Below are 23,910 nucleotides of genomic sequence, written 5' to 3' on the forward strand. Positions count from 1 at the left end.
GCTTTTGAGATCTCGGGGTATATTAATAGAAGTATAATGTTCATAATGTTGGAGGGGATAGTTTCTTTGTATCCAAAGTTGATCAGAGCATCTCTAAGGTATTGTTTTACTCTGGTTGCTGCATTTGAAAACAAAATGGAGATGTTTTACTTGGAAAAGTGAAGAATTAATGAAGAATTTTGTGTTATACATTTTCTGCGGGCCAATCCGGATGAAGGCTGAAATAAGGCAGCTTTCAGGACATTGACTGAATTTCTTTTCCATTGCAGATACTTCATAATTAATGTACAATCACTCCTTATAGATAGCAAATGCCCCCCTAACCCACTGCCACCTCTCAAAGGGTTCAGACAGAGGCTGGTCAGCCAGTAAGTAGTTTGGTATGTTGTAGAAGTTTGTGCATTGTATCATCTCTGGTGATCCTTCCAGTTCTAACATTCTCCACATCTAGAATTCCTTCACTGTGTCTGAATAAATGTGGTCAAGTCCAACTTTGGGGCATCAGCTGATGAGTCCTTCAAGACTGACTGTTGGGGCCAATGTGGAGTAATGGCTTGTGTAATGATCCTGTGAATTAAAGGATCATTGGTTACCTTTGACAAGTTCCATGCCACATGACACCCCTTATGGGATTTGTCTCAAGCTTATAATTAATTTGGGTCTCTGATTTACATTCTTCTAGCCAATAATTTCATGCAGATTGTTCTTGGATCCTTTGTATATGGTGCTAAAGATGATCTTCTGAAATAACAAGAGATTTCATTGTAAAAGTCATCCTTCACAGAATTGTTCAAATTTCTACACAAGTCCTTACCACACTCTATTGAAAAAAATGATGCTAGGCAGGATCCTATAGAGTTAATTTACCACATGATATGATAGTTTCGGGTTAGAGCTCAATGTTAGGAATGGGAAAAGGCTTAAGGGAACATCTTTCTTCTCTAGTCCTAGTGCCACCAATAATGTGGTTTCCATTTTAGGGATTTCCCCAGAATAGAGGCCATCTTATCACATTGGATTCCTACTCAGCTGTAGAATCAGTTTATCACTCTCAGGGAGGGAAGTTGAAAGAATTTGGCCTATGGCAGAGCAGAGCGGCATAGAGTCCTAGGAAGGGAGCTGAAAGATCAAGACTAATTTGGGCGATGCACACATCCTCCTTCTTCATAAGTCTAGAGGCCAGCTTCCAAAGATAAGAAGGGGAGCTGGACTGGACTTCCATGGGAGGGTTACAGGTTTAGTGGCCAGGGAGTTAGGCAAAGGCAACTCCTTCCCTTGAGAGTGCAAGGTCAGGATCTCAGAGAAACTTGAGACAGCATAACTTAGTGGTTACAAACAAAAACTCTGAAGCCAGATTGCCTGGGTCCAAATTCCATCCCTTGCTTGCGTGCTGGCTGTGTGACCTAAGGAGCTTGTTTATCTTCTATGTGCCTTCATTTCTTTCTTTTTTTTTTTGTAAGAAATGTGAACAATGATAGTACTTACCTCATAGATTTGTTGTGAGGATTAAGACGTGTAATAAACGGAAAGCCCTAGAACAGAGCATAATAAATGTAATTGTATGTAAGTGTTTGTTTAATAAAATATCTAAAGGAGTAGGAGGAAAAGGTGGTCAGCTTAGTAAATATTTATTGAATATCTACTATATTCCAGATACTGTGCTACCTAAGGTTTAGTGCAGAAAGCAGGTAAAATGGAACTCTAATTCTACCTCTGTCCTTGGCTGTGAGCTGGGTAGCCTTGGGGCATGATACCTAACCTCTCTGAGCCTCTGTTTCTTCATGCTTAAAGTGAGAACAATAACCTAGAGGCCTCACACAAAGGGCTGTTATTGAAAGTAAATGAGATGGTGTCTATATTAGGTGTGACATATGGAAAGGAGCTCTCTAAATGATAATATAGGACTTTTATAAACTGGGATCTGTAAGATTAAATCTAACAGGAAGAAATGTCAAGTTTTACATTTTAGCTAAAACTCAATTGCAAAATAAAACATCACTTACACAAGTAGAGGACAAGAAAGGATTAAGTTGGCAAGAGCTTGTGTGAAAAAGAGCTGGTGGTTTTAGTTGACCACAAGTTTCCTATGAGCCAACAGTGTGATCTGGCTGTCCAAGGACTAATGTAATTTTAGATGGCATTAATAGAAATGTTGAACTGAGATCCTGGAAAGGAATTGTTCCCTGTCCTCTGTACTCTGTGCTGATCAGATCGCTGCAGATGTACAGGACTATTTCCTGACTACGGCGTTTCTGGATGAGCAATAACAAATTCATTGACAAACAGCCCAGAAGGAGGGAACTGGGTTGGGAGGCATTGGCAAGCTCTTTTTGAGGAGGAGATGAAAATAATCCAGGGAAGGAAATATTAAGGCAATATCTGACACAGTTCTTTCTTCCCATGAGCATGTTTACAGAGCACACCCCACATCCAATCTGTTGGCGAATCCTGTTGCCTCTTTCCTCAAATTGTGTCAATAATCTGACCATTTGTCATTGCCTCTTTTGCTACTGTCTTGACCTAACCCAGCCTGCCTTCCCAGGATTATTGTGATAGCCTCCTAGCAGATCTCTCTACTTTCAATTTGCCTCCTCAGTCCGTTCTCACGACAGCAATCTGGAGGGCCCTATTTAATCTTAACTCTGGTAGCTTACTATTTTATTCAGAATATAATTCAAAGCCCTCACAAAGATCCACAAAGTCTCTTTGCTCTGGTTCCCATTACCTCTCTGACTTCATCTCCTTCTACTCTTCTCCTAGATTACTCTGCTCCAACCACACAAGGCTACTCACAGTTCCTCAGATCAGCCAGGCATCTTTCTGTCTCAGGACATTTGCACCTGCTGTTCCCTCTGATCAGAACCCACTGTGCCTAGATATCTGTATATGTTGCTCCTTTGCATCCTTCAAATCATACCTCAAATGTCACCTTCTCAGCCAACATTTTAAAATTGCAACAAACTCCCCATGAAACACACCTCTGTATTTCCTGCTGTTTTTCATCATGGCACTTATCATCATCTAGCATTCCACATAACTTATTACTGATTATAGTAATGATCTCTTCCCACACTAGAAGGGTAGGGATTGTTGTCTGATTCTCTCACTACTGTATGCAGTGTCCCAACAGTGTCTGGCATATAGAAGGCAGCCAATAAATATTTGTAAAATAAACAGATATACAAAATATGTGAAAAGAGCTACTTTGGTTCTATCTGGCAAGGGTGTAGTAGACATGAATTCTTCCATATCTAGAACCTGAATAATTGAGAGTTAAAAACATAAATATGTGTGTTTACAAATGTTAGCTAAACTCTAGAAGCACCACTGAGTGAGATCTACACTCAAGGAGGAAAACTCTCATGTTCCAAACTTTGAAGGATCATCATGTGTCAGAAGTAGATTTTGGGTTTGGTGCCTGTAGCACAGTGGTTACGGCACCAGCCACATACACGGAGGGTAGCAGGTTTGAACCCAGGACAGCTAAACAACTGCAACAAAAAAATAGCCAGGTGTTGTAGTAGGCTCCTGTAGTCCCAGCTATTTGGGAGGCTGAGACAAGAGAATCTCTTGAGCCCAAGAGTTTGAGGTTGCTGTGAGCTATAATGTCACAGCACTCTGCTGAGGGCATAGTGAGACTCTGTCTCAGAAAAAAAAAAAAAAAAGATGTAGATTTTGTCTGGGTTCCAGCTTGAATCAGGATTAGAGCCATTGAATGTGAAGGGAATACACACCAGCAGACATGGGACCTTGATTTGAGATTATTAGGTTGTCTCATGAAGTGGTGATCTCCTTATCTTTGGAGATATCCAAGAAGAGGCTGTGTGTCTGCCTAGCATCTTTGCTATAAAAGAGATTCTGTCCTGGGCGAAGGATGGGTCAAACCACCTTGACAATCTTTGTAGCTCTGAGATGCTGGAGCCAAGGGTATGTGAGCACAAGGATCCAAGGTAATTTACATTTGATTTTTAGAACTGGGGAGAGGTCTTTGGTCTTTTTTTCCCTTGAAGTCCCAGAGACAATTCTCCTCTCAAAGGTTCATTCCGCCCTAATTGCGATTCCATTTCCCAGAAATTACGTGATGCTAGGATGATGATTAGAGGCCAGCCAGAGGTAAAGGGACTGATTCCCATGGCAACCAGGTTGAAAAAACATACCATGTGGAGAATTGTCAGCAACAAGCTACGTTTGCATTATAAATAGATATTTAATTCATTGAGATAGTTTGTGACGACTGTTGCATTATAAATAGGTACTTAATTCATTGAGATAGCTCTGACAGTGAGTAGGAAAGTTAAATCCCAAAGCCACCCTTTGTCTTTAAGTATTTCATAGTTAATTGACAACTATTTTTCTCCTTCTAAAACACGTAGAACTTGGTTCTCTAAGTGGAAAAACAGTATATGTGTTTTTAGAAAGCCAACAAACAGTCCAGTGTCACAATATTTCTCACTATTTGTTTCTCACTAAAAGCTTTATCAGAATTTTCTCTGATTGTGAGAGTATCTCTGAATCCTCTTGGCAAAAGAAGTCCCCAGTTCAGCAACTGGATTTCACAAAAGTCCTTTCCTGTCATGTTTTTCAGATCTTTTCCCTGCTTTTCTCACTCATAGGCTTCTCAAAATTTCAGTCCTTGGTCCTCTGCTCTTTTCTTCCCTTTTCTCTTTCCCTCAGAGAACAGCTAAAGCAATTAAGTGATCACTTGCTAACTTGTACAGCTCTGCCACTAGCCTTGACAATATATACGTTGGAAGACCCAAAGATCAGAAAACAGTATCAGATCTGATCAAAGGACATTTATCCTGAAACCAAGGGCCAAGGATGGGACTTCTTTCCTTGTTCAAAGCATACGGCTTGATTGAGGATTAGGGATGGAGAGTTTGAGGGCAGAAAGTGGTGTTCATCAAAAAGCAACGATTAGGTTTGGCTAAATTCAAATGTAAAAGCAATTTTGAAATGCAATTTTTAGAAACACCATAAGAAATTAGTACACATATAAGCGACTAATAGAATCTCATAAATGGAAATCAGAGTGGGACTTTGTACTCCTACATTCCAAAGAGCTTAATACAAATTAGTCTATAATACTCAGAGTGTTTCATTCTGTAAGGATTAAGGGAAATGGGATATATTTTTTTCATTAACTTCCTGGGTAAACACGCTTTCTAATCAAGAATATAGGAGCTGCGTTTTAAACTTTCTTGTAATCAGGGATAAATAGCGCACTAGGTGCTGTACCCTTGTACATTGTTCTATTGAAAAACATTAGTTTAGAATTAAACAGTGCTGGGAATCAAGGAACTTTAGGTCAAAATTGACCTCCTATAGGACTTGTAGGTCAATTGTTCTGATATCTTAACCAAGGTTCAAGGAACTAGATAAGCCTCTCCCCCAATCCAAACAACCTAATGCATACTGAATTCCCACTCATCCTGATCCAGGGAGAAAAGTCAGGGACTGAGAATGAGAGCCAGCCCCCATTTGGGGTCTTGGGAGGGAACACTGGCAAGTCCCCTGCTCCAAACCCTCACTTCACCTGCTTACTTGTTCCCTGAGATCCCACTGTTAGATGCCCATTCCTTCGGGAAAAAACAGAACTCTCTTAAGGGAGGGGGAAAGTATCAGCTTTGGTCAATTATTTGTACTTGACTGTAAATTAATTTACACATTGTGATTGCTAGGTAAGGGCCACAGAGCACACTTTGTCAGTTTCAAAGCTCTGCCGAGGGCCAATATGACTATTTGAAAGTAGGTGCACTGTGGTATCTAAAAGTAACATGGGCTCAGCGCCTGTGGCTCAAGCAGCTAAGGTGCCAGCCACATACACCTAAGGTAGCAGGTTCGAATCCAGCCCGGACCCGCCAAACAACAATGATGGCTGCACCCAAAAAATGGCCGGGTGTTGTGGCAGGCGCCTGTGGTCCCAGCTACTTGGGAGGCTGAGGCAAGAGACTCGCTTGAGCCCAGGAGTTGGAGGTGGCTGTGAGCAGTGAAGCCATGGCACTCTACCTAGGGTGACAGCTTGAGGCTCTGTCTCAAAAAATAAATAAATAAAAGTAACATGGTGAAAAGGATGTAAATTAGGTGTTTGACCTCCTCAGAGTTAGCTTGTAGAGAACACTGCCACTCATTCATTCACTCATTCATTCAGTCAGTCAATAATGGGGTGGAAAACAAAAGGACACTCTGTTTAGGGACCACATCATGTCAAACTAAATTGGGAAGTACCTATTTTGGAGCCCTCCCACCTTTACAGCTCCAACCTTGAACTCCTTTTGCTGTATAAGTAGCCACGTGCTCTCTTATTCTGCCTTGGAGGTCAGCTCCAATATATCATTTCTTCTAAGGTGTTAGTGAACAGGGTATCAATAGAAGACCACTACCATAGTTATTGCAGTTAAATAGTGAATACTCTCTTTATTGAGAAGAACACATTTTTAATAGAATTTCATGCACCACAAAATCAGTACAGTGAGAAGTTATAGGGGTGGGGAATCTCTCTTGGGGAAACATCTCAAACTGATAGAGCTCTCAACTTCCAAAATTCCCTTGACCCAGCTCAGGTGATTAAAGACCAAGGAGTAGTAGATGGGGCTGATTCTTAGGGTAACCAGTCATATTTACATGTCTACGAGGGTAAAAGAGAGAGAAGAGGAAAGCTCTTGTAAAGGAGATTATATTATACAGGGACTGGCAGATCCACAGAGATCCCTTGAGAGGTCGATGAGGGAGAGTTGGTGGTGGTTCCTGGTTCTCCTTCTTGGTTACACTCTTCCAGGGCTATGGTCTGGTCTCTTCCATCCGTCTCTGAGCCCCTGTGTAAAGGAAAAGGTGTAACTAAGGGAGAATCCAGACCTGAAGACAGATCGCATGGTGGGGCTCAGATGCTAGGGGAATATTTGGATCATTATTTTCCCAGCAGCACTCGGTTCACAGAAGGAGGCCAAGATGAGGCATTTACTTACCTGGTTCGGAGTCGAGGCCACTTTTTCCACTCTATGGCTAGCACCACACCCAAGGCTACAATAACCACCACGATCAGGCTACTTCGGACAATGTTCCCCACGGTACACTCCTGAGCAGCAGGCCCTGGGGTGATAAAAGAGCAGAAGTCAAAGCCACAGAGGTTAGCATGGGCATGTTCTCCTTGCTCTTGTGGTGCACCCTCACTTTGGCCTCCTCTAGGGTTATTGGGGGAGTCATATGTCCAGACTGCAGAGAGGTGGCTGGTGGCAGAGCTTGTGCTGATGCAGAAGCAGCCCTCTTTCCCTTGGGAGGATGGGACCTTGAAAGAATCCCACTATCTTGGAGTGAATCTGAGGTCCCCCCACCTCACCATCCTTAGGAGAAAAATGATACATTTGGGATCTCTGACTCTAAAACTTCTCCCCTCTTGATCTGAGCTCTCTCTACAGGGACTATCCCTGGAATCCCAGTGTGTCATGCTAGGACAATGGAAGGGTTATACTCTTACCTGCTGCCCCCACCAGCTCCAAGGGATCACTAGGCTCCGACCAGATATCAGGGTAGGCCTGCAGGCGGTAGCTGCAGCTGTAGTTTCCAATGCCCTTTCCTTCTGAATTGTTGATGACAAAATCTCCGTCCTCTGAGAACTGCTGAGGTGCTTCTTCTCCATCATGCTCTAGGACAAATTCCACACCTGGCAGGGGTCCTCGGCACTGAAGGGTGATATCCTTTCCTAGCTTGAACACAGTACTGGGCCAGGCTGCCAGAGAGGGTTTAGGGGGCTTATCTGCAATAGACAAGTACATACAGTTAGAAGAAGTGGTCCTGAGTGTAGCCCTTTACCCCTTATTTGTAACTACTAACAGCTATGCAATCTAAATCTTCTATTGAAGTCTCCAGGACCTTACCAGTCACCCAGATCTCCAGGGAGTCACTGTGATTTGAAGCGGCAAAGGGAGCAGAGTCCAAATAATAAACACAGCTATAGATCCCAGAATCGTCACCTCTCACTGCTGGCATCCAGAAGTCAGCCCTGTACCCGCTTGGCCTCTGTTGCTCTAAGGGCTTTTGAGTCCCCTCTTTCAACAGGACAAATGTTGAGTCTGGCAGTTCTCCTTGACATTGAAAAGTCATATTTTCTCCAGGGGCCACTATGCGACCAGGCTGGACCAATAGACTGGGTTTGGGGAGTAAGCCTGGAAAAAATTGATTCCTGGTCAGAGAGAAGAGGTCACTTCCCAATGCATTATCCCCAGCATCCCTGTTCAGTAAAGTGGCAAGACTATTGCTTGCCTTTCCTTGATCTCTTTGAAAACTATCTGCCACAAACCAGTCTATTCCCTCCTTTCTGCATTACCATGCCCACCTCAGAGCATCTTCCCCTTACCTGTGACTATGAGTTCCAGGGTGTTGCTAGGCTGTATCTTGATAGGGCTGGTCCAATCAGGGTGGTAGCAGCAGCTGTAACGCCCTATGCTAGCACCAGATATATTGGTGATGGGGAATGCCCCATTGTTACTGGTGGGTCCCCAGAGCTGCAGAGAAGTGGCTTCTCCTTCTTTGTGCAGAATGTACCCCACTCCATGGACTGGCCCTTGGCACCAGAGAGTCACGTTCTGCCCCATGGAGACCACAGAACTGGGCTCAGCAAACAATGATGGCTTGGGGAATGTGTCTAAGAAAAAGACCAAAGACGTGGTCAGTATGGAAACAAAGATCTGGTCAGTATGGAAACTTATCACACCCAGAATTAACCCTTTGTCTTTCTCCTCCTGCATACAATAGTTTCCCTCCATGGCACAGGTTATCCTTCCAGAATGGATTACCCTCCCTAGCCCCTACTCCAATGGTCTCTATCCCAACCCCAGGTCTTGTCGGTTCTTACCAGTCACCCAGATCATAAGGGGTATACTGCGATACGAGCCCCTGTTTGACATAGTCGTCTCATAGTAGATACAGCTATAGTTCCCAGAGTTCTCTGCTCCAACAGTGTGCAGGAGGAAGTCAGCTGAGTTTCCCGAGGCACTCTGGGACTGTAAGGGAACCTGTGTTCCCTCCTGTAGAAGGGCGAACCTCATGCCCTGGAAAGTCCCTTGGCAGTGCAGTGTCACATTCTTCCCAGGAAGCACCACAGGACCTGGTTTTGCCAGGAGAGTGGGTTTGGGGTAGAACTCTGAAATTCAGAGATCACAGCATTAGAGAAGCTTACCCCTTACATTATACAAGTATCTTTTTTTAGTGTTATTATAAGAAACAATATATGCTTATTGTGGAAAATTAGAAGACACAGAAAAAGAACTAACAGAAATCATAATTCTACTATGCAATGATAATTCTTTATATGCTCTGGATACATGCCCATGTCCATGGAGCTATGACTGCTTACATAACTGGGACTCAGTGGAATCTGTTATTTTTCACTTAACTTTATATTGTGAACATTTCCCTATGACATTAAATTAGCTTTGAAAAGCGTCATTTGTAATGACAAGCTCTTCTCCCATTTCTTGAGGGCCATCCAGCCCTCCAATCTATGACCAATTAGCTAAAGAAAAAGTGGACATTAACCCCAAAGATCAATGCCAAGCCACAGAAAGATTTCAGAAATGGGGCCAGGCGCTGAGGTCCTGGGATTGGGCAACCCCCATCTGCCTCATTTCTTTCTCCAGAAGCGAACTGCTTGCCTCCCCCTCTTCTTTGTCTCTTTTCCCTGTAATACTAACAGGAGCAGCTGTCCTCCATGCACTGTTCACCATGTGCCAGCTACTGTCCTAACCACTTTCGCAGCCTTTTAGAAAAAGGATTTCTCTCTTTCACACTGACAGCCCTTCTACCCACCGTCCTAGGGTTGGCACCACATCTACCTGGATTTCCCCCCCTCCTGACCTGTCACCACAAGCTCCACAGGGTCGCTGGGCTCAGACCAGATAGCTAAGTCATAATAGCGGCAGCTGTAATTCCCTCCATCACCAATGCCCGCAGAAATGATCAGAAAGTGAGCTGAACTGGCTCCAGGACTGGTCCAAGACTTGTCGCTGGATGCTATTTCACTTCCATCTTTGTAAAGAATAAAGCTCATGCGCTGGAGCGGGGTGGAGCAATTGAAAGTCACTCGGGCACCAGGGGTGACCACAGGGCTGGGCCAAGTCTTGAAGAAGGGCTTGGGGTACATTTCTAGAGGGGAGAACCCAAAACAAAACACAAGACCAAATTAAGAAAAAAATGAAAGAAAGCAAATATGGCAAATATTGGTTCTAGGAAGTGGCTCTGCTATCTATAGTGTTTCATTCAGAAGTAAGTGCAGTTAAAAATCAAGGGGACCCTGCTTTGCAGATACAGTTCTCACACAGGAACCCCTCACCCTTAGCCCTCACCACCTCCAAGTCCTTGCTGTCATCAGGGCAGGCAATGGGGGCTAGCAAAAAGAATGAATTTTCTTTGGGGTTCTTCTGGTTCTCTGAGCCTCAGTTTGCCCATTTGGACAAGAGGTGGGGGAACTACCTGTCTCACCTCCCTTGAAAAGTTCCTCTATAGCTAAATGAGATAATCGATGTGAAAATAATTAGAAAAATTAAATCACCCTCCACAAACCCAAGCTATTAATAACAATTATGGCTATTAATATCGTGCAGCCAGAGGCCCTGGCACTCCCAGTGCCACGCCTGCCTGGCTCTAAGATTGGACACAAGCTCCTAGGACCAGCAGCAAAGTTTGCTGTGGGGAGAGGGGTGTCTGACCCAGGGCTTTACCTCCCACTCCTTCCTCACACACCCTTTTCAGCTCTACCTTTTATAACAAGCTCCAGGGGCTCACTGGGCTCAGACCACTTGAAGGGGCGCTTTTCAGTGTGAGTGCGGCAGCTATAATTGCCTTCATCTTTATCCTCCATTCTTTGGATTGTAAAGAAGGCTTCTCTCCCGACAGAACCAAGTTGCTGGATAGGTTCCTGCTCTCCCTCTTTATACAGAGCAAAGCTCATGCCTTCCAGCCATCCTTTGCACTGGATTTGCAGCTTCTGGCCCCGAACTGGGGGGGAGGCAGAAATGACAGGTTTGGGGAGGATGTCTGGAAAACAAAGTAGGGTGGAAAAGGAGTCAGAAGTTTAGAAGTGCCCAGATGTGACCCTTGGTGTCACTTTGTCAGCAAATAAAGAAACCCGCTCTGGACTGTCCCTTGGCTTTTCCTCCCAGTCTCCTCTCATTCTCTTTCCCGCTCCCACCCCCATTTCAGTACCCCTCCTTGCCTCCATGCAGCACAGCCCTTTGGGCTCCGAGAATCTCTGCATCATCCCCCCACTCCCGGAACAGCGTTGGAGTCCCAGGGGTACTGGGGATCCCTCTGGAAGGACTGTCCACCCTTTCTTACCTGTCCCCACCAGTTCAAGTGCCTCACTGGGTTCTGACACAGCCATCTCCTCCCATGAATGGCAGTGATAGCTCCCGGTGTGACTCTGGGTCAGGGCGCCAAGGGGAAAGGCAGCCCGGACTTGCTCAGAGGCCGGGCGAGTTGCGATCCACCCGGTCCCGTCCTTCAGCAACACAAACTCCTTAGTTGAGTCAGAAGGGCTTCTGCACCAAAGAGTTAAGTTCTTCCACGGGGCGAGAGGGAAGTTGGTCTCTGCCCACAGCTCAGGCTTAGGGGTTGGCGTGATTATTTCTAGAAACAGCAGAATTAATGAAGCCATCCTCTGATCCGTCTCCCCCCTCTCCTTGCCCTTGAGCTTCCAACTTAGATTACACTGCCCACCTCCCCTTTCAACCCCAATCCAAACCCTTTCCTTCTTTCCTTCCTCAGGTGCTGGGAAAAGGGGAAGTGGATGTCTCAGCTGAGCCTCAGAAAAGTGCAGAAGCTTGGGGGAAATTTTGCAGGCAGAAAGGCAGAGTTGGAGGCTGAATTTTGCCAGCAGCTTTAGCAAGTGCCCCTTCCTGGCTGTCCTTCCCTCCCAACCAGTCACTCCCTGGCCACTGACACTGACACTCCGTAGTTATTTCAGATCTCCAGGGAGGAATGTCCTAGTCTGGAGCAGGAAAAACTCACCAGTCTCTTCTGTCAATACCCCATTGCACAGTCCTGCAAAAGAAATTGCTGCCAGGGCTCAGCCCCATCCCCCTCAGGACTTCTCCCCGGCCTTCTGCCCAGGCCCCTTCTCCACCCCCTGTACTCACCACAGCAGAGGAGGGCTGTGACTATGAAGAGCATGGTGACCCCTTGAGCTGTTCCCAGCAACCAGGCTTCTCTAGCGAGACCAGAAAAGAGATGAGAGGAGTTGCTGAGATTAGGGGGAGGGCGGAGAGAAGGGGGCAGCAATTTATGTCATTGGCTTACTCATTACCCAATAGGGACTGAATATTGTCAGGACAATGGGACCTAATCTTTTCTGACATTGATGACTTTTCTTTTTGAGGGCCTCACCACCTACAAACTTCTTGTACTTTTATGACTCACGTGCCCACCTGCCCTACCCTCCTCCTCAGCCTATATCATATGTCAGCTCCCCATGGACCCCAGTTAGACTGTTGCTGGAGCTGAGATACCAGATGTGAAATGCTTTGGTATTATCTCCAGCTTTCAGAACCCCTGGAGCTCAGTGTGACCAGCAGTTCTGGGTAGTGGGTATAGGGGCAGAAGGAGAAACCTCTAGTATTTCTCCATCGTCAAGTTTAAGTTTGGAAACAGTTGTCACTATGGCAGTATTGATCCTCAGACAGACCTGCCTCACCAGCTTTTGTTATGGAAGGGTTGTTTAGGTAACCTCAATGAATTACTGGAAGATTGTCAGTGCTGAGCTAAGGTTGTCAGAAAGTGAGATCCCTCTCCCCCACCCAGATTATGACTAGAAATGTACACAACTTTGGGTTATTGGTCCTGTACAATTAGAGAATATGAAGTAAAAGGCTATTTGACAATTTCTACTTAGCAAAAACTGACCTGTCTTCCTGGTCAGGAAAACGTGCCTTTTCAAACTACTTTTTCTAGTTTCTGATCTTATCCTTTGTTGCAATGGCCCTAGGCTGGCATCAGGTACATAGATCTACATTTTCTTCTAATCCCCTGTTGTGGTGGTGACCCTAATGTGTATGGGACTCAGGACAGATTCTGGAAGAACTTGAACTTGACCACCACTGAAACTTTTTGAAAATTTGAAAGGTGGTGAATTTTTCAGAAGTCTTAGGTAGCTCCCCGCTGGTTGCCCAAGCACTCTGTCCCTCAGATCCCAGTGGAAAACACAGACACACATAATCATAGTCATCATACATTGTGTATTGAATACTACTAGACACACAAAGTCTATAATTATAATAGGGGATGGGGTACAGCCAGAAGCAGGGAGTCGGGGGAAGCAGGTAAGGTATTCAGGAGCTGAGGTCCCCACCAGGTTAGGAGCTGTCATTTATCTTCTTATTCCCAAGCGGAGTAGTCTGAGCACAAGCCATGGGTATCAGAGAGGTGCCCCAGAGGACACCAAAGGATGAAAGGAAATGGCAGGAGAATCTTTTTGACTTGCCAGTTTGTGGGGGAGAGGAAACAGTCTGATTCCCTATCCCCATACATTGCCTCATCGGATGCTCATCCAGGTCAAGACTATATTCCCATAATGCTCTGTGCATGTGGTTGGAGACCAGAGTGGCAGAGAGACTGGTTTCTAAGGCAACTAGAATAGACCACAAAGCTCTTTAGCCCTTGACAGTCAGGAGTAAGGGTGAAAAGTTGGGATGAGAGTTGCATAACAACTTGGGAGATAGGACAGCATGGCTTCTTAGAAGGGAAAAAGTACAGACAAAGTTAATAGAGTAGTTTGGGGGGGAGATTTAGGTGCCCCCCTTGGAGGGGAGATGTCAGCAAATGTAGTTCTGATTACTTCTCCAATCTCTAAGAATTATGCACTTCTCCACCCTCTGGCTTGGGTGCTGACCCTTCTGTGAGGTGAAAGAGAAATAGTTGGGGTGAGAAAGTTTTGTCTCCAAAGCCCAGAAGGTGGGGATGTATAGGATGTGTTCTGGTGGCTTGTCTCCACTGGGGGAATGACCTATTTCTGAGAGTCAGCTAGGTTGGGGAATGGGGGATTGGGAGATGACAGTTACCTGATTCTGAGTCTCCGACACTTCCACCTTATCCACAGCAATACCACCAGCAAGGCAACAAGCTGCATGATTATTGACAACCTGATAGCTTCATTCAGAACGTAATTCCAGGTGAGAAAGCCTGTGGCCAGAGAAGACCAGAAGCTGGGCCTTGATGGGGACAGGGGCAGGTAAATACATTCATTGGGGGAGGAGGAGCTAGTTACTGAGAATGCTTATATGGGGAAGGTGAGGCAAAAGTGGTCTTCTTTTTAACAGTGAATGGGAGTCTTGAAAGGATCCTGCTCACTATTTTTGAGGGATTATGAGACAACTTCAAGGGAAAAGGTGCCGAAACCCAAGGGCCCTGACTTCCAAGTCCCTGACTCCCCTTCTCATCTTTCTGGGAACTGCTCTGGGATCCTTAGAGTCTGGAGGGGCATTCTGTTGAAGAGTTATCCTCTCACCTGCTGGTCCCATCAACTTCAGAGGCTCACTGCGATGTGACCAGATGTTAGGATATGCCTCTATGCGATAGCTGCAACTGTAGGTCCCTGTGCCTTTCCCATCAACATTACTGATTATGAAGTCTCCATCCACTGAAAATTTTTGGAATTTTTCCCTTTCTTCCCATTCCAGAGAAAATTCAAGTACTGGCTGAGATACTCGGCACTGAAGGGTGATGGACTTTCCTAGCTTGAACACAGTACTAGGCCAAGCTGACAGGGTGGGTTTGGGGGGTTTATCTGAAACCAATTCAGAAACCAGAGTTAGAAGTGAACTTAAATCCAGTAACTCCTACCCTACCAAAAGTTTCTGAGCTCCCTATTTGGTCTTCTCTTCTTTTCCATGTCCACTTGATCAGTAGCTTCAAAATGTAACTGTGCACTGGAATTCTTTTGCCCACACCTTGGTGCTCTAATGACTTCGGGTTCTCTACCTTTAATAATGAAGACCTCATACCTGTAAGCTTCCTCTAGCCTGAAGGAAAATGACTTTTCCATGGGTCAATGGGGCTGGGCCATGCTGAGAGCTAGGACTTGAGGAATGATCCTGGGAGAGGAGGTCCCTAATGTTTTTGGAGAAAGTTCTACATCATCCTTCTAGTGTGTTTTTCCGTGGCTTATAGCCCCAAGAGGGTACAAGGCCACTAGGTTCTTCTAATAACACTCTAATGATGATAGAAAAAAACAAACAGGTTGATGACAAACACACTTGTTAGCACTTGCCTACAACCAAAAGCTCCACGGAGTTGTGTGATGTCATCCTAATGGAGGTCTTCCAGGTGAGAAGATATTGGCAGCTATAGAAGCCAGAATCACTGTAGGTGACATTGTTGAGAGAGAATGACTTGTTGTTAATGATGTTGGTGGCATCCAAAAACTGAAGTGGTTTGTCTTCTCCTTTCTTATAGAGTGCAAGACCCACTCCATCCACCGGTCCTCGACACCGCAGACTCACGTTCTGACCCACTTGGACCACAGGACTGGGCCGAGCAAATAGCCAGGTCTTGGGGAATGCGTCTAGGATGAGACCCAAAATATAAAAGACTAATCATCTAACATCTCCCTCCCATTACTTAGGATTCTTTTCCTCTACTTTCTCCAGTCCATTTTTAAAATATCCCTGCCTAAGCCCAGTTGCACAAATTCTGATCCCGTCTCCACTGTTAGCCTTGGCTGCATGATTAGATACTGAAGGGGGCCCAGAGGGAGTTTTATATCCTTAGCCCCTAATATAGATTTCATGGCATACCCCTCTCTTACCGGTGACCCAGATTTTCAGGACATCACTAAGGAGTGAACCCCTATATGACCCATCATAGTAAAAACAGAGGTAATGTCCAGTATCTTGGATCTTCAATGACCGGTAGAAGAAATACGCCTCATTTTTTATTGACTTCTTGTGGTAAAAGGAGTTCTCCAGGTCTTCAAGTCTCATTAGAGCAAAGGTCATTCCATAGATTGGCCCTTGGCACCTAAGAGTCAGGCTTTCTCCAGGTGCCATGATGGGACCAGGATAGGCTGTCAGAGTTGGTTTAGGGTAGAGTCCTAAAAAGGGAAGAGACCCCGAAGTTAGAGGTATAATAAGTCTTTCCTACTGTTTTCGGTTTCTATTTCCCTAGTTTATTTGGACATGAAGTGGTAGCTGAAGTTATCGTCTCCTTTTTCTTCCTTCCTTTGATCTCTGCCGCCTCTAGGATATAATTAAGAGTAGATTCACTTCTGCCCCTACCCTTTCTCCAAACTCTTTCAGCTCCACTGAGCTGTAAACAAGTATGGGGTTGTCTCAGCAGAATATCTACATCCATAATTCCCTGTATCTTTAGGTCCCTGAAATGCCAAATGTAGTTCTTCCAACCATCAGAAAAACCAAACCTTTGAAAATGTCTTTGATTCCATTTCTGCTAAACATAAATACCACTTCAATATTAAGTAGAGGTTTTGAATGCATTAAGCTCACTTTAAGACCCTACTTCCAACATGAGATTGAAAGAAGCCTTCATAGGAGAGTTTGGCCAAAAACTCTGCAACCCAAAGAAATCTCCGTTTATGGAACAATGCCCTAATTTCCATGGATTGTTCCTTCAAGAGGATTGTACTATCAAAGTGAAGGCAAACCTCATCTCCATACTACACCTTCTTATCCCAACATCAATCCCAGGTACACCACCCATCCATTATGGAAGGATCAGCTCTGTCATATGCTCATTGAGCATTTAAGTTGTGTCAGGCATCATGTGGTCCTAGGCATATGTCAGTAAAGAAGACAGTCCCTGAAAGCAAAAAGTTCATGGTTCATGGACTAATGGGGGCCACTGGTGTACAGGTAATTATGAAAGTATGTGTTAGCAGAATCTATGCTGAAAGGGAATGTGTACGACAAAAATCCATACACACCGTTCAGACAGACAGTCCTTTGTGCTTTGATCCTCAATAAAAAGCTATACTAATAAAATTAATATCTGCCATTTATTGAGAACTTATATGCCAGGCACTGTACATATGTTATAATTAGGGAAATCCTCACAACAACCCTGTGAGGTAGGCATTTTTATAATACCAATTTTGCAGATAAGGAAACTGAGGCACAGAGGGGAATTATAAAGTAGGTCAGATGGATACTTTATCCTATTTTTGGAGTGGAGGAAATCAAAGCACAGAGAGGTAAAGTGACTTGCTCATGATCACACAGGGAGGCAGTGTCAGAGGTGGAAGTGAAACCCAGGATTACTGTTTCAATATCCAGGGTACTTTCTGGGGGAAAGAAGCCTATTTAGTTTAATGAGGGGACAAAAGCAAATGTGGCCAATTTCATCTAGAGGCCTCCAGGCCAGGGGGTGGGACAGTTGAGCCTGAGGTGTGTCTGAGGCATTTGACATTTCAGGGAGCTTTCTTCTGTGTTGCAAGCTTGGTGCTGCCTTACTGGCTCTGCTGATTTTGGACCAGAGTAATTTATAAAGCCATTTTTTAAATATGAGCTATCACTTTCTTTCTTATTTGCTTTTTTTTTTTTTACTCACCAGCACTAGCAATTTATTCTATTTTCTGCATTTAAAAATAATAATCACAAGTAAAATACACTTAAAATTTTAAAAATCTATTTATAAGACTGCAATGGCAGTGCCTGGCACATATTTGGGTGCTCAATAAATATTAGTTGAATGAGTGAATGATGCATGATATTCAACAAGTAGAGAACAACAAAGCTATGATGAGCTAAAGCTTCTGGACTGTTGGCTGGGCTAACTCATTAGCCAAATGATCTGCTCTCAGGCCTCTGTCTTGTAGCATATGTAGTTCTAATTTGTATTTCAACATGTCAAATGACTCTAGCTCATGTGCTTTGCAGGGCCTAGGCACTGTAAAATCAGAAACTGCCTCAACCAGCCATGATCCCTGGGATAACAATTGTCAGATGCCAGCAGCCGTGGCCACACCCACCTGCTACAACCAGCTTCAGGGGGTTGCTGGGCTCTGACCACAGGGTAGGGAGCATCTGGATATGAGTGCGGCAGATGTAAACCCCTTCGTCCTCAGGTGTCATGCTGTCAATGGAGAATATGGCAATTGTCCCTGTTGGGACCTGGTAATCCACAGGCTCTTCATATCCCTCTTTAAACAGCATGAACACCAAATCCTGCAGCCAGCCATGGCAAAGGATGTTCACATTACATCCAGGAAGAGGGGGGGTCTCAGCCTGGATCCAGAAGATGGGCTTGGGAAGCTGGCCTGGAAGGAAAGAATGCATTGGAATTAGGTAGAACAAGGGTAGTGTTGCTTGCCTGGGGAGCAGCGGAGGAGAGCTCTACTTCAAGTCTTCCCTGTAAGATTCTTGTTTGCCATCCCTCCTTCTCCCATCTCTGTTCCAGAGTCTTCATCCTCACTATGCATTGCTAAATGCAGAGTAGGTGCTTATTTACTAACTGTGGAATGCATGCATTTGAGGTAAATGAATAAATGAATTAAACAAACCCAGCCCTGGGAAGGCAAATTTGAATCCCAGGAGCTGGCGCTTATTGCTAAATATCTATCTCTGTCTTCTTACCTGGTGCCTCTAACTCTAGAACTTTACTGGGTTTTGACCAGCCTGTCTCTTTCCAGTAGCAGCACCTGTAAAGACCTGTGTTGGACTCAGTAAGGGCACCTATGGGGAAGGAAACTTGGAAGGTCTTGTAGGAAGGGCGGATCCAGGTCATGTGTGTCTTATCCTTCAGCAGCAGGAACTTGCTCGATAGCCGAGAGGGGCTTCGGCAAAAAAGCGTGATGTTCTCCCAAGGGGCATAAGGGTAGTTGGACTCTATCCACAGCTCCGGTTGCGGTTCCATCTCTGTCATTCCCAAAGATCACAAAGACATGAACAGTCTAACCCTCTCCCTCCCATAATGTGCCCATAATGTCCCTTAAAATTAGCCTCACCCCAGATCCCTCTTTTTGCCTTCTCCTGAGAATAGGAATATCAGCTCCTGGGGGACATGAAGTAGAAACCCCAGGATATTTGTTAAAGGAATCCAGATGAGTCAGGGAATAAAGTGCAAGTCTGGCTTCCTTTCCATCTGAGATAAAGTTCTTCCCTATTCTATGGGAAACCAAGTCCTTAACTCTGATTCCCAACCAGCCCAATCTGTATTTGGGGTCTCAAAGCTGTTGTGTCCAGGATCTTGAAAGCAGGCCATTGTCTTCAATCCTTTGGGAAGGAAGGTACCTGAGGGGGCAGAACTCACTTACCTATTGATGTCATACCCAAACTCAGCCCTGAAAAGAGAGACTCTGTAAAGATGAGTTCCTTCCTTGTCCCCACCCTGCCCTTAAATCTCAATACTTCCCTCTCCCTCCCCAAGGTAACCATTTATAGACATACTTATGACAGGGTCACTTGCCCCTCACCCCTTCTGGTACTCACCAATGCAAAAGAGCAAGATAGTGAACGTCCCCAGCATGGTGCCCCCCTCCCCTGGTGGGGCTCTGGATCTTGAAGGGTTTTTCTCCTCAGCAGGTGGTAGGATCTAAAAGCAGAACTGTTTTTTGTCAGGGGACTTGTCCTGCTCCTTAATGTTTAGTTTAGATCACTAAACTACACTTGACAACCCTACATGCCACTCCCTCACAGGCACGCAGACTATGCCTAGGTCACCTGTCACTTTCTCTCCTTGCCTCTTAGCCTCACTTTCTCATCCTCCCACCCAAGGTCTTTGCTGGTATCTAAGATGCCAGATTTGTTAAAATGTCTATTTGTCCCTGGATCTCAGAGGCCCAGAAGTGACCTAAAACAAGGCCGATGAAAGCCCATGGGATGGGGAGATGGGAGATTCAGAGAGTCATCTTTTCAAATTCTTTAGTCAAACACACTGATTCTCCAACAACCTAGCAAAGGAAACACTAATACTATCTCCATTTTTCTGATGAAGAAGCTGAGGCTTGGAGAGAATGTGTAATTTTCCAAAAATCAAAAGATGTTAAATATTAGTACCCAAATCCAAATCCTTGTTTAACTCCAAGACCCATAATCTAAAACTACTATTTAACTCCCTGCCCCCCTCACCCCTCTTATCTCATCCCTTGGAAACCTTCCCTTCTACAGACTGCTTCAGATCCAACATTACTCTCATTTTTATTGCTTACCCCTAAAAGCTCAATACCCCCACTCAAGCAGTGTTGGGGAATCGAGCTGGTTGAGCTAATTAATGTAAGGTATAAATGATTCATTAGCTGCCTGTAATAGCTAAGCAGCTTTTTTCATTGTCCCTAAGGAAAATGGAACTGTTTGAATTTCAGGGATTATGACAGATACTTGAGTTCAGGGAGGCCTTTGGATTTTTCCAGAAGTCACTGTTGATCATAGGACCTGCATATACATAAAGTAGACCCCTGAGCTTTCGGGCCTCTCAACTCAAGCTCATTCTCCTCCACCAACTCTCTATACATACCAAGTCTGAGGTCCTGGCTGACCCTAGCTGTTTAATCTTAGGTCAGGGGAGTAGGGTAATGGCAGCTCCCAGAACAGAGAAAGGGACTAAGTTTGCATTTCCAGGTTGATCTTCAACCTCTAAGTTGCTCCAGTGCTAACATCAGGTAAGACGGAGGAGCAGAAAGAGAGGAAGATTCATTTTGAAAACATCTGGGCAATAGGGAACAATTGGGCAGTGAGAGATTCAAGGAGGCACAGCTCTCTTTTTCATTTCTCACTTTGCATTGACGGATGCTCAATTTATCCTCTCTGAACTTTCCTTACCTATAAAGTGAGGAAATACTATCTACCAAACATTGCTGCATTGGATTCAAGAAAAATATATGTACAGTGCCAGGCACAGGGTGAACATTTCATTTTTGAAAGGTGCTTATTTTTTCTTCTTTCCAAAAGGGGCATTAAACTGGTGTAGGACTCTAAATATGCTCTTTGCCTCTCAGATCCTACAGCCCCTTGCCCTCTCTCCTCTCGGGACCAGGCCAAGGCTTGGATACCACCCTGTTGCTTTGTTCCCCTGGAGCTTTGGGCCAGGAATTATTGGGGGGAAGCAAGATTTCCCTGCCAAGGGAAACCTTCACCCTGGGATTCTACCAAGAAAATACCAGTCAGGTTCGGGCCTTACCACTTGGACCCCTACACAGTCTTTGCCTCCTGGGGGGTTGAGTTGAGTCAGGGAAGCTGGACTTTTCAGCATGTCTGACCCCTCCTCAATCACTAAGGAAAATATGCCACCTATATCCAGCCCAAATAATGAATCTTATACCCCAGGACATGAGAACAGCCCCAAGCTGCAGATTAATTGACCACTACCATTGTTGGCCTTTCACCCCCACCCTCACCCCCACCCCAACTTCAGCTGTCTAGTCATTTTACCCTCCCCTTCTACTTCACCCCAAGCACTTTCCCCACCCTTAGTCAGCGCCGCAGTGCTTTTGAGGGTGACATACCCGAAATGTCTAGTGGCTCGCCCCCTGCATAGCTTTGAGGGCTCCAAGAATCAAAGAGGTTGGGCACAGCTGGGAGCCGGGTACATGCTCCGCTGAGGGTTTGGAGGGAAGACTGAGACGGGAAGGGGGAACTATCTACAGTGCCCAGAGATTCTCAGTGAAGCGGGTCTGGGATCGGGGAGGAAAGGGAAAAGGCAGAGGTGAGGAATGAGGGTGGGGGAAAAGACTGGGGAGCAGTTTGATTTACAGGAATTAAATCCAGCAGGAAGACCTTTTCGGGGTTTTGTTTAGGATCTGGTGGCCGGTATTTAATCCTCAGCCACTGAGCTATGCGCTCATTTGCAGGTACTTACGGTAGTTGAAGGCCCGCTCCGATGTTGGAGATTCTCCAGTGAGCTCCTCCAGATGCAGCAAACTGCCCGGCATGCGAAAAGCTGTCTAAGGACAGCCTCTCCGCTCCGAGTCCCGCCTCCCGCTTCCCCCGCCCGCCTGTAGGCCCGCCCCAACCTCCTCCCCTCCCTGCGCCAGGCTCTGGGAGCCCACCTCCAGAAACTCTGCCTGGCACCTGCAGTCTTCTGACGACCAAGATTTCTATGCCCCTCCCATCTCCCGCCTCTCTCCGGCTCCCTGCAGAGGTGGCTGGAGCCAGGTTTAGGCCCCTGCACCCTTGCTTATCACTCAGAGTTTCAATGGGTCACCATACTGTGGAGGAGAGAAGGCCAGCTATGAAAGTAGCCAAAGCTGTATATCCTCCTCTCTAGCTCCCTAAAGTCTTTAAGGGGATGTCAGATCTTCCTTTGCTTTTTAACGCCCTCATTTATGTACAAACATCACCACCACCAGGGTTTAAATGCCTACTATGTGCCCCTGGACCCTAGACAGCTGTCATTTCTAATCTTCATAGCAGTCCTACTAGCTAAGTGTTACTTCTCCCAGTTTTCCAGATGAGGAAACTGAAGCTCAGAGAGGGTTAAGTTACTTGGGCAGCCTGCAAAGACCAGCTTTGGATAAAAGCCCAGGCTTTAGAGACGTACAAATTTAAATTTCAGTCCAGGTTCTACATTCAATAACTGTGTGACCTCAAGCAAATGAGTTAAACTCTCTGAGTCCCAGATTCACCATCTGTGAAAGAAAACAGCAGACACTATTTCACAGGGCTAAAGTGGAAAAATGCAGGTAAAACTCACAGCTACATCAGGCCTGCCACATAGTAGGTGCTCAATAAATGGTAGTTGTGGCCCCTGGTACTACTAGTAGTATTAATCTATAAAGCCTTCCTAAGCTGCCTTGGAGTAACATGATTTTGGTAATATAGAGCAACTTTCACAAAGGTTGTTGACCACGAAAGACTTTAAAATGATAAGGCATGAATAAGACACTAATCAAAGACCTTGACATATAATACATGATGGGATTAAAGTATAGCATCCAATGGACTCACAGACCAATTGGCTAAGAAATAGCCAAATTTTTCTTTAAGCACATTTTTTTTTACCTTCATAAAAGATTATCAATTCTTTAATGGAAAATAATTCAAGAATGCACTATGTAAAGATAGAGTAACTGCTCTTTTGATGGGGGACATTGAGTGTCATAGATTCATGCATCAGGTGCTATCAGTGATGGCTTTCTGGCATCTTCAACTCCTACACACCATTATAAACTGCAGATTGTTGTATAACAAACGGAAGAGCTATATAAATATACTTATATGTTTCTGGGCAAGTTATTTAACTTTGCCAAGGCTCAGTTTTCATATTTATAAAATGAGGACAATAATTGCACTTACTGCCTTACAGGGGTTTGGGGTAGAACTGAATGAAAACTGTTCAGCGAAGCATTACATAGTGCCTGGGACACAGCAAGCCGCCACTGATTCAACTCATCTCTTAAGTACTTTGTGGCAGGCATTGGCCTGAATGCTGACAATTCAGAGAGGATGATAGTTTCTCCTCTCAAGGAGCCCGTAGTCTAAGGATAAATCACAACAGAGAAAAAGAAGGAGGAAGCTGGAAAAGGGAGAAGCCCTGGGAGTCAAAGAAGATTGTAGCAGAAAAGACCAGTAAGTGAGGCATAACAGTACCAGTTCAGAGAATGGCAAGCAGCTTGCTGTTACTGTGTGCCTGAACTAGGGCACTGGTGACAGAGAAGGAGGACAGAAACATTGAGGAGGCAAAATTGAACAAACCGGATGGTTGTTTGGAATACAGCAGTGATAGTTATTATCTGTCTGGGTGGAAACATCCATGCCAATTTTCAAAACATTTACAGGGTATAGAAATCACTCCACTAGTACCAAACACTAAGTGCTTCATAAACCTTAGCTCATTTCATCCCCATAGCAACACTATGGAATAGTTATTATCATCCGTCCCATTTTACAGATGAAAAAACTGAAATAGTCATTAAAGCAAATTGCCCAAGGCCGGTGCAAACAGCAAGTGGCAGAGCTAAGATTCAAATCCAGA

The 23,910-nt window shown here is 45.0% G+C and overlaps 1 protein-coding gene across 1 annotated transcript; it reads right to left on the reverse strand.

Annotated features, from left to right (window-relative positions):
• Positions 1 to 6,679: 6,679 nt before the first annotated feature.
• IGSF1 (immunoglobulin superfamily member 1) lies at positions 6,680 to 21,868 on the reverse strand. The gene is made up of 21 exons (XM_012809621.2): positions 21,796 to 21,868; positions 21,118 to 21,227; positions 19,431 to 19,533; positions 19,256 to 19,282; positions 18,576 to 18,857; positions 17,972 to 18,259; positions 15,794 to 16,078; positions 15,257 to 15,550; positions 14,495 to 14,773; positions 14,049 to 14,169; positions 12,132 to 12,202; positions 12,004 to 12,036; positions 11,332 to 11,622; positions 10,753 to 11,031; positions 9,853 to 10,140; positions 8,852 to 9,139; positions 8,354 to 8,641; positions 7,875 to 8,162; positions 7,475 to 7,753; positions 6,966 to 7,089; positions 6,680 to 6,815 (listed from the first exon to the last, which is right to left on the reverse strand). The coding sequence occupies exons 1-21, from the start codon at positions 21,866 to 21,868 to the stop codon at positions 6,680 to 6,682; spliced, it is 4,227 nt and encodes a 1,408-aa protein (XP_012665075.2).
• Positions 21,869 to 23,910: the final 2,042 nt, after the last annotated feature.

This window comes from Otolemur garnettii, unplaced genomic scaffold (genome assembly GCF_000181295.1).
Source record: "Otolemur garnettii isolate 467f Iridium unplaced genomic scaffold, OtoGar3 scaffold00109, whole genome shotgun sequence".
Classification (NCBI taxonomy): domain Eukaryota; kingdom Metazoa; phylum Chordata; class Mammalia; order Primates; family Galagidae; genus Otolemur; species Otolemur garnettii.

Coding starts and splice junctions, on each gene's coding strand:
- IGSF1 (XM_012809621.2), bottom strand. CDS start 21,868: ATGCCGGGCAGTTTGCTGCATCTGGAGGAGCTCACTGGAGAATCTCCA. Junction 14,774..15,256: donor CGTGGAGCTTTTGGTTGTAG/GCAAGTGCTAAC, acceptor AATTGGTTTCAG/ATAAACCCCCCAAACCCACC. Junction 8,163..8,353: donor CCTGGAACTCATAGTCACAG/GTAAGGGGAAGA, acceptor AATTTTTTCCAG/GCTTACTCCCCAAACCCAGT.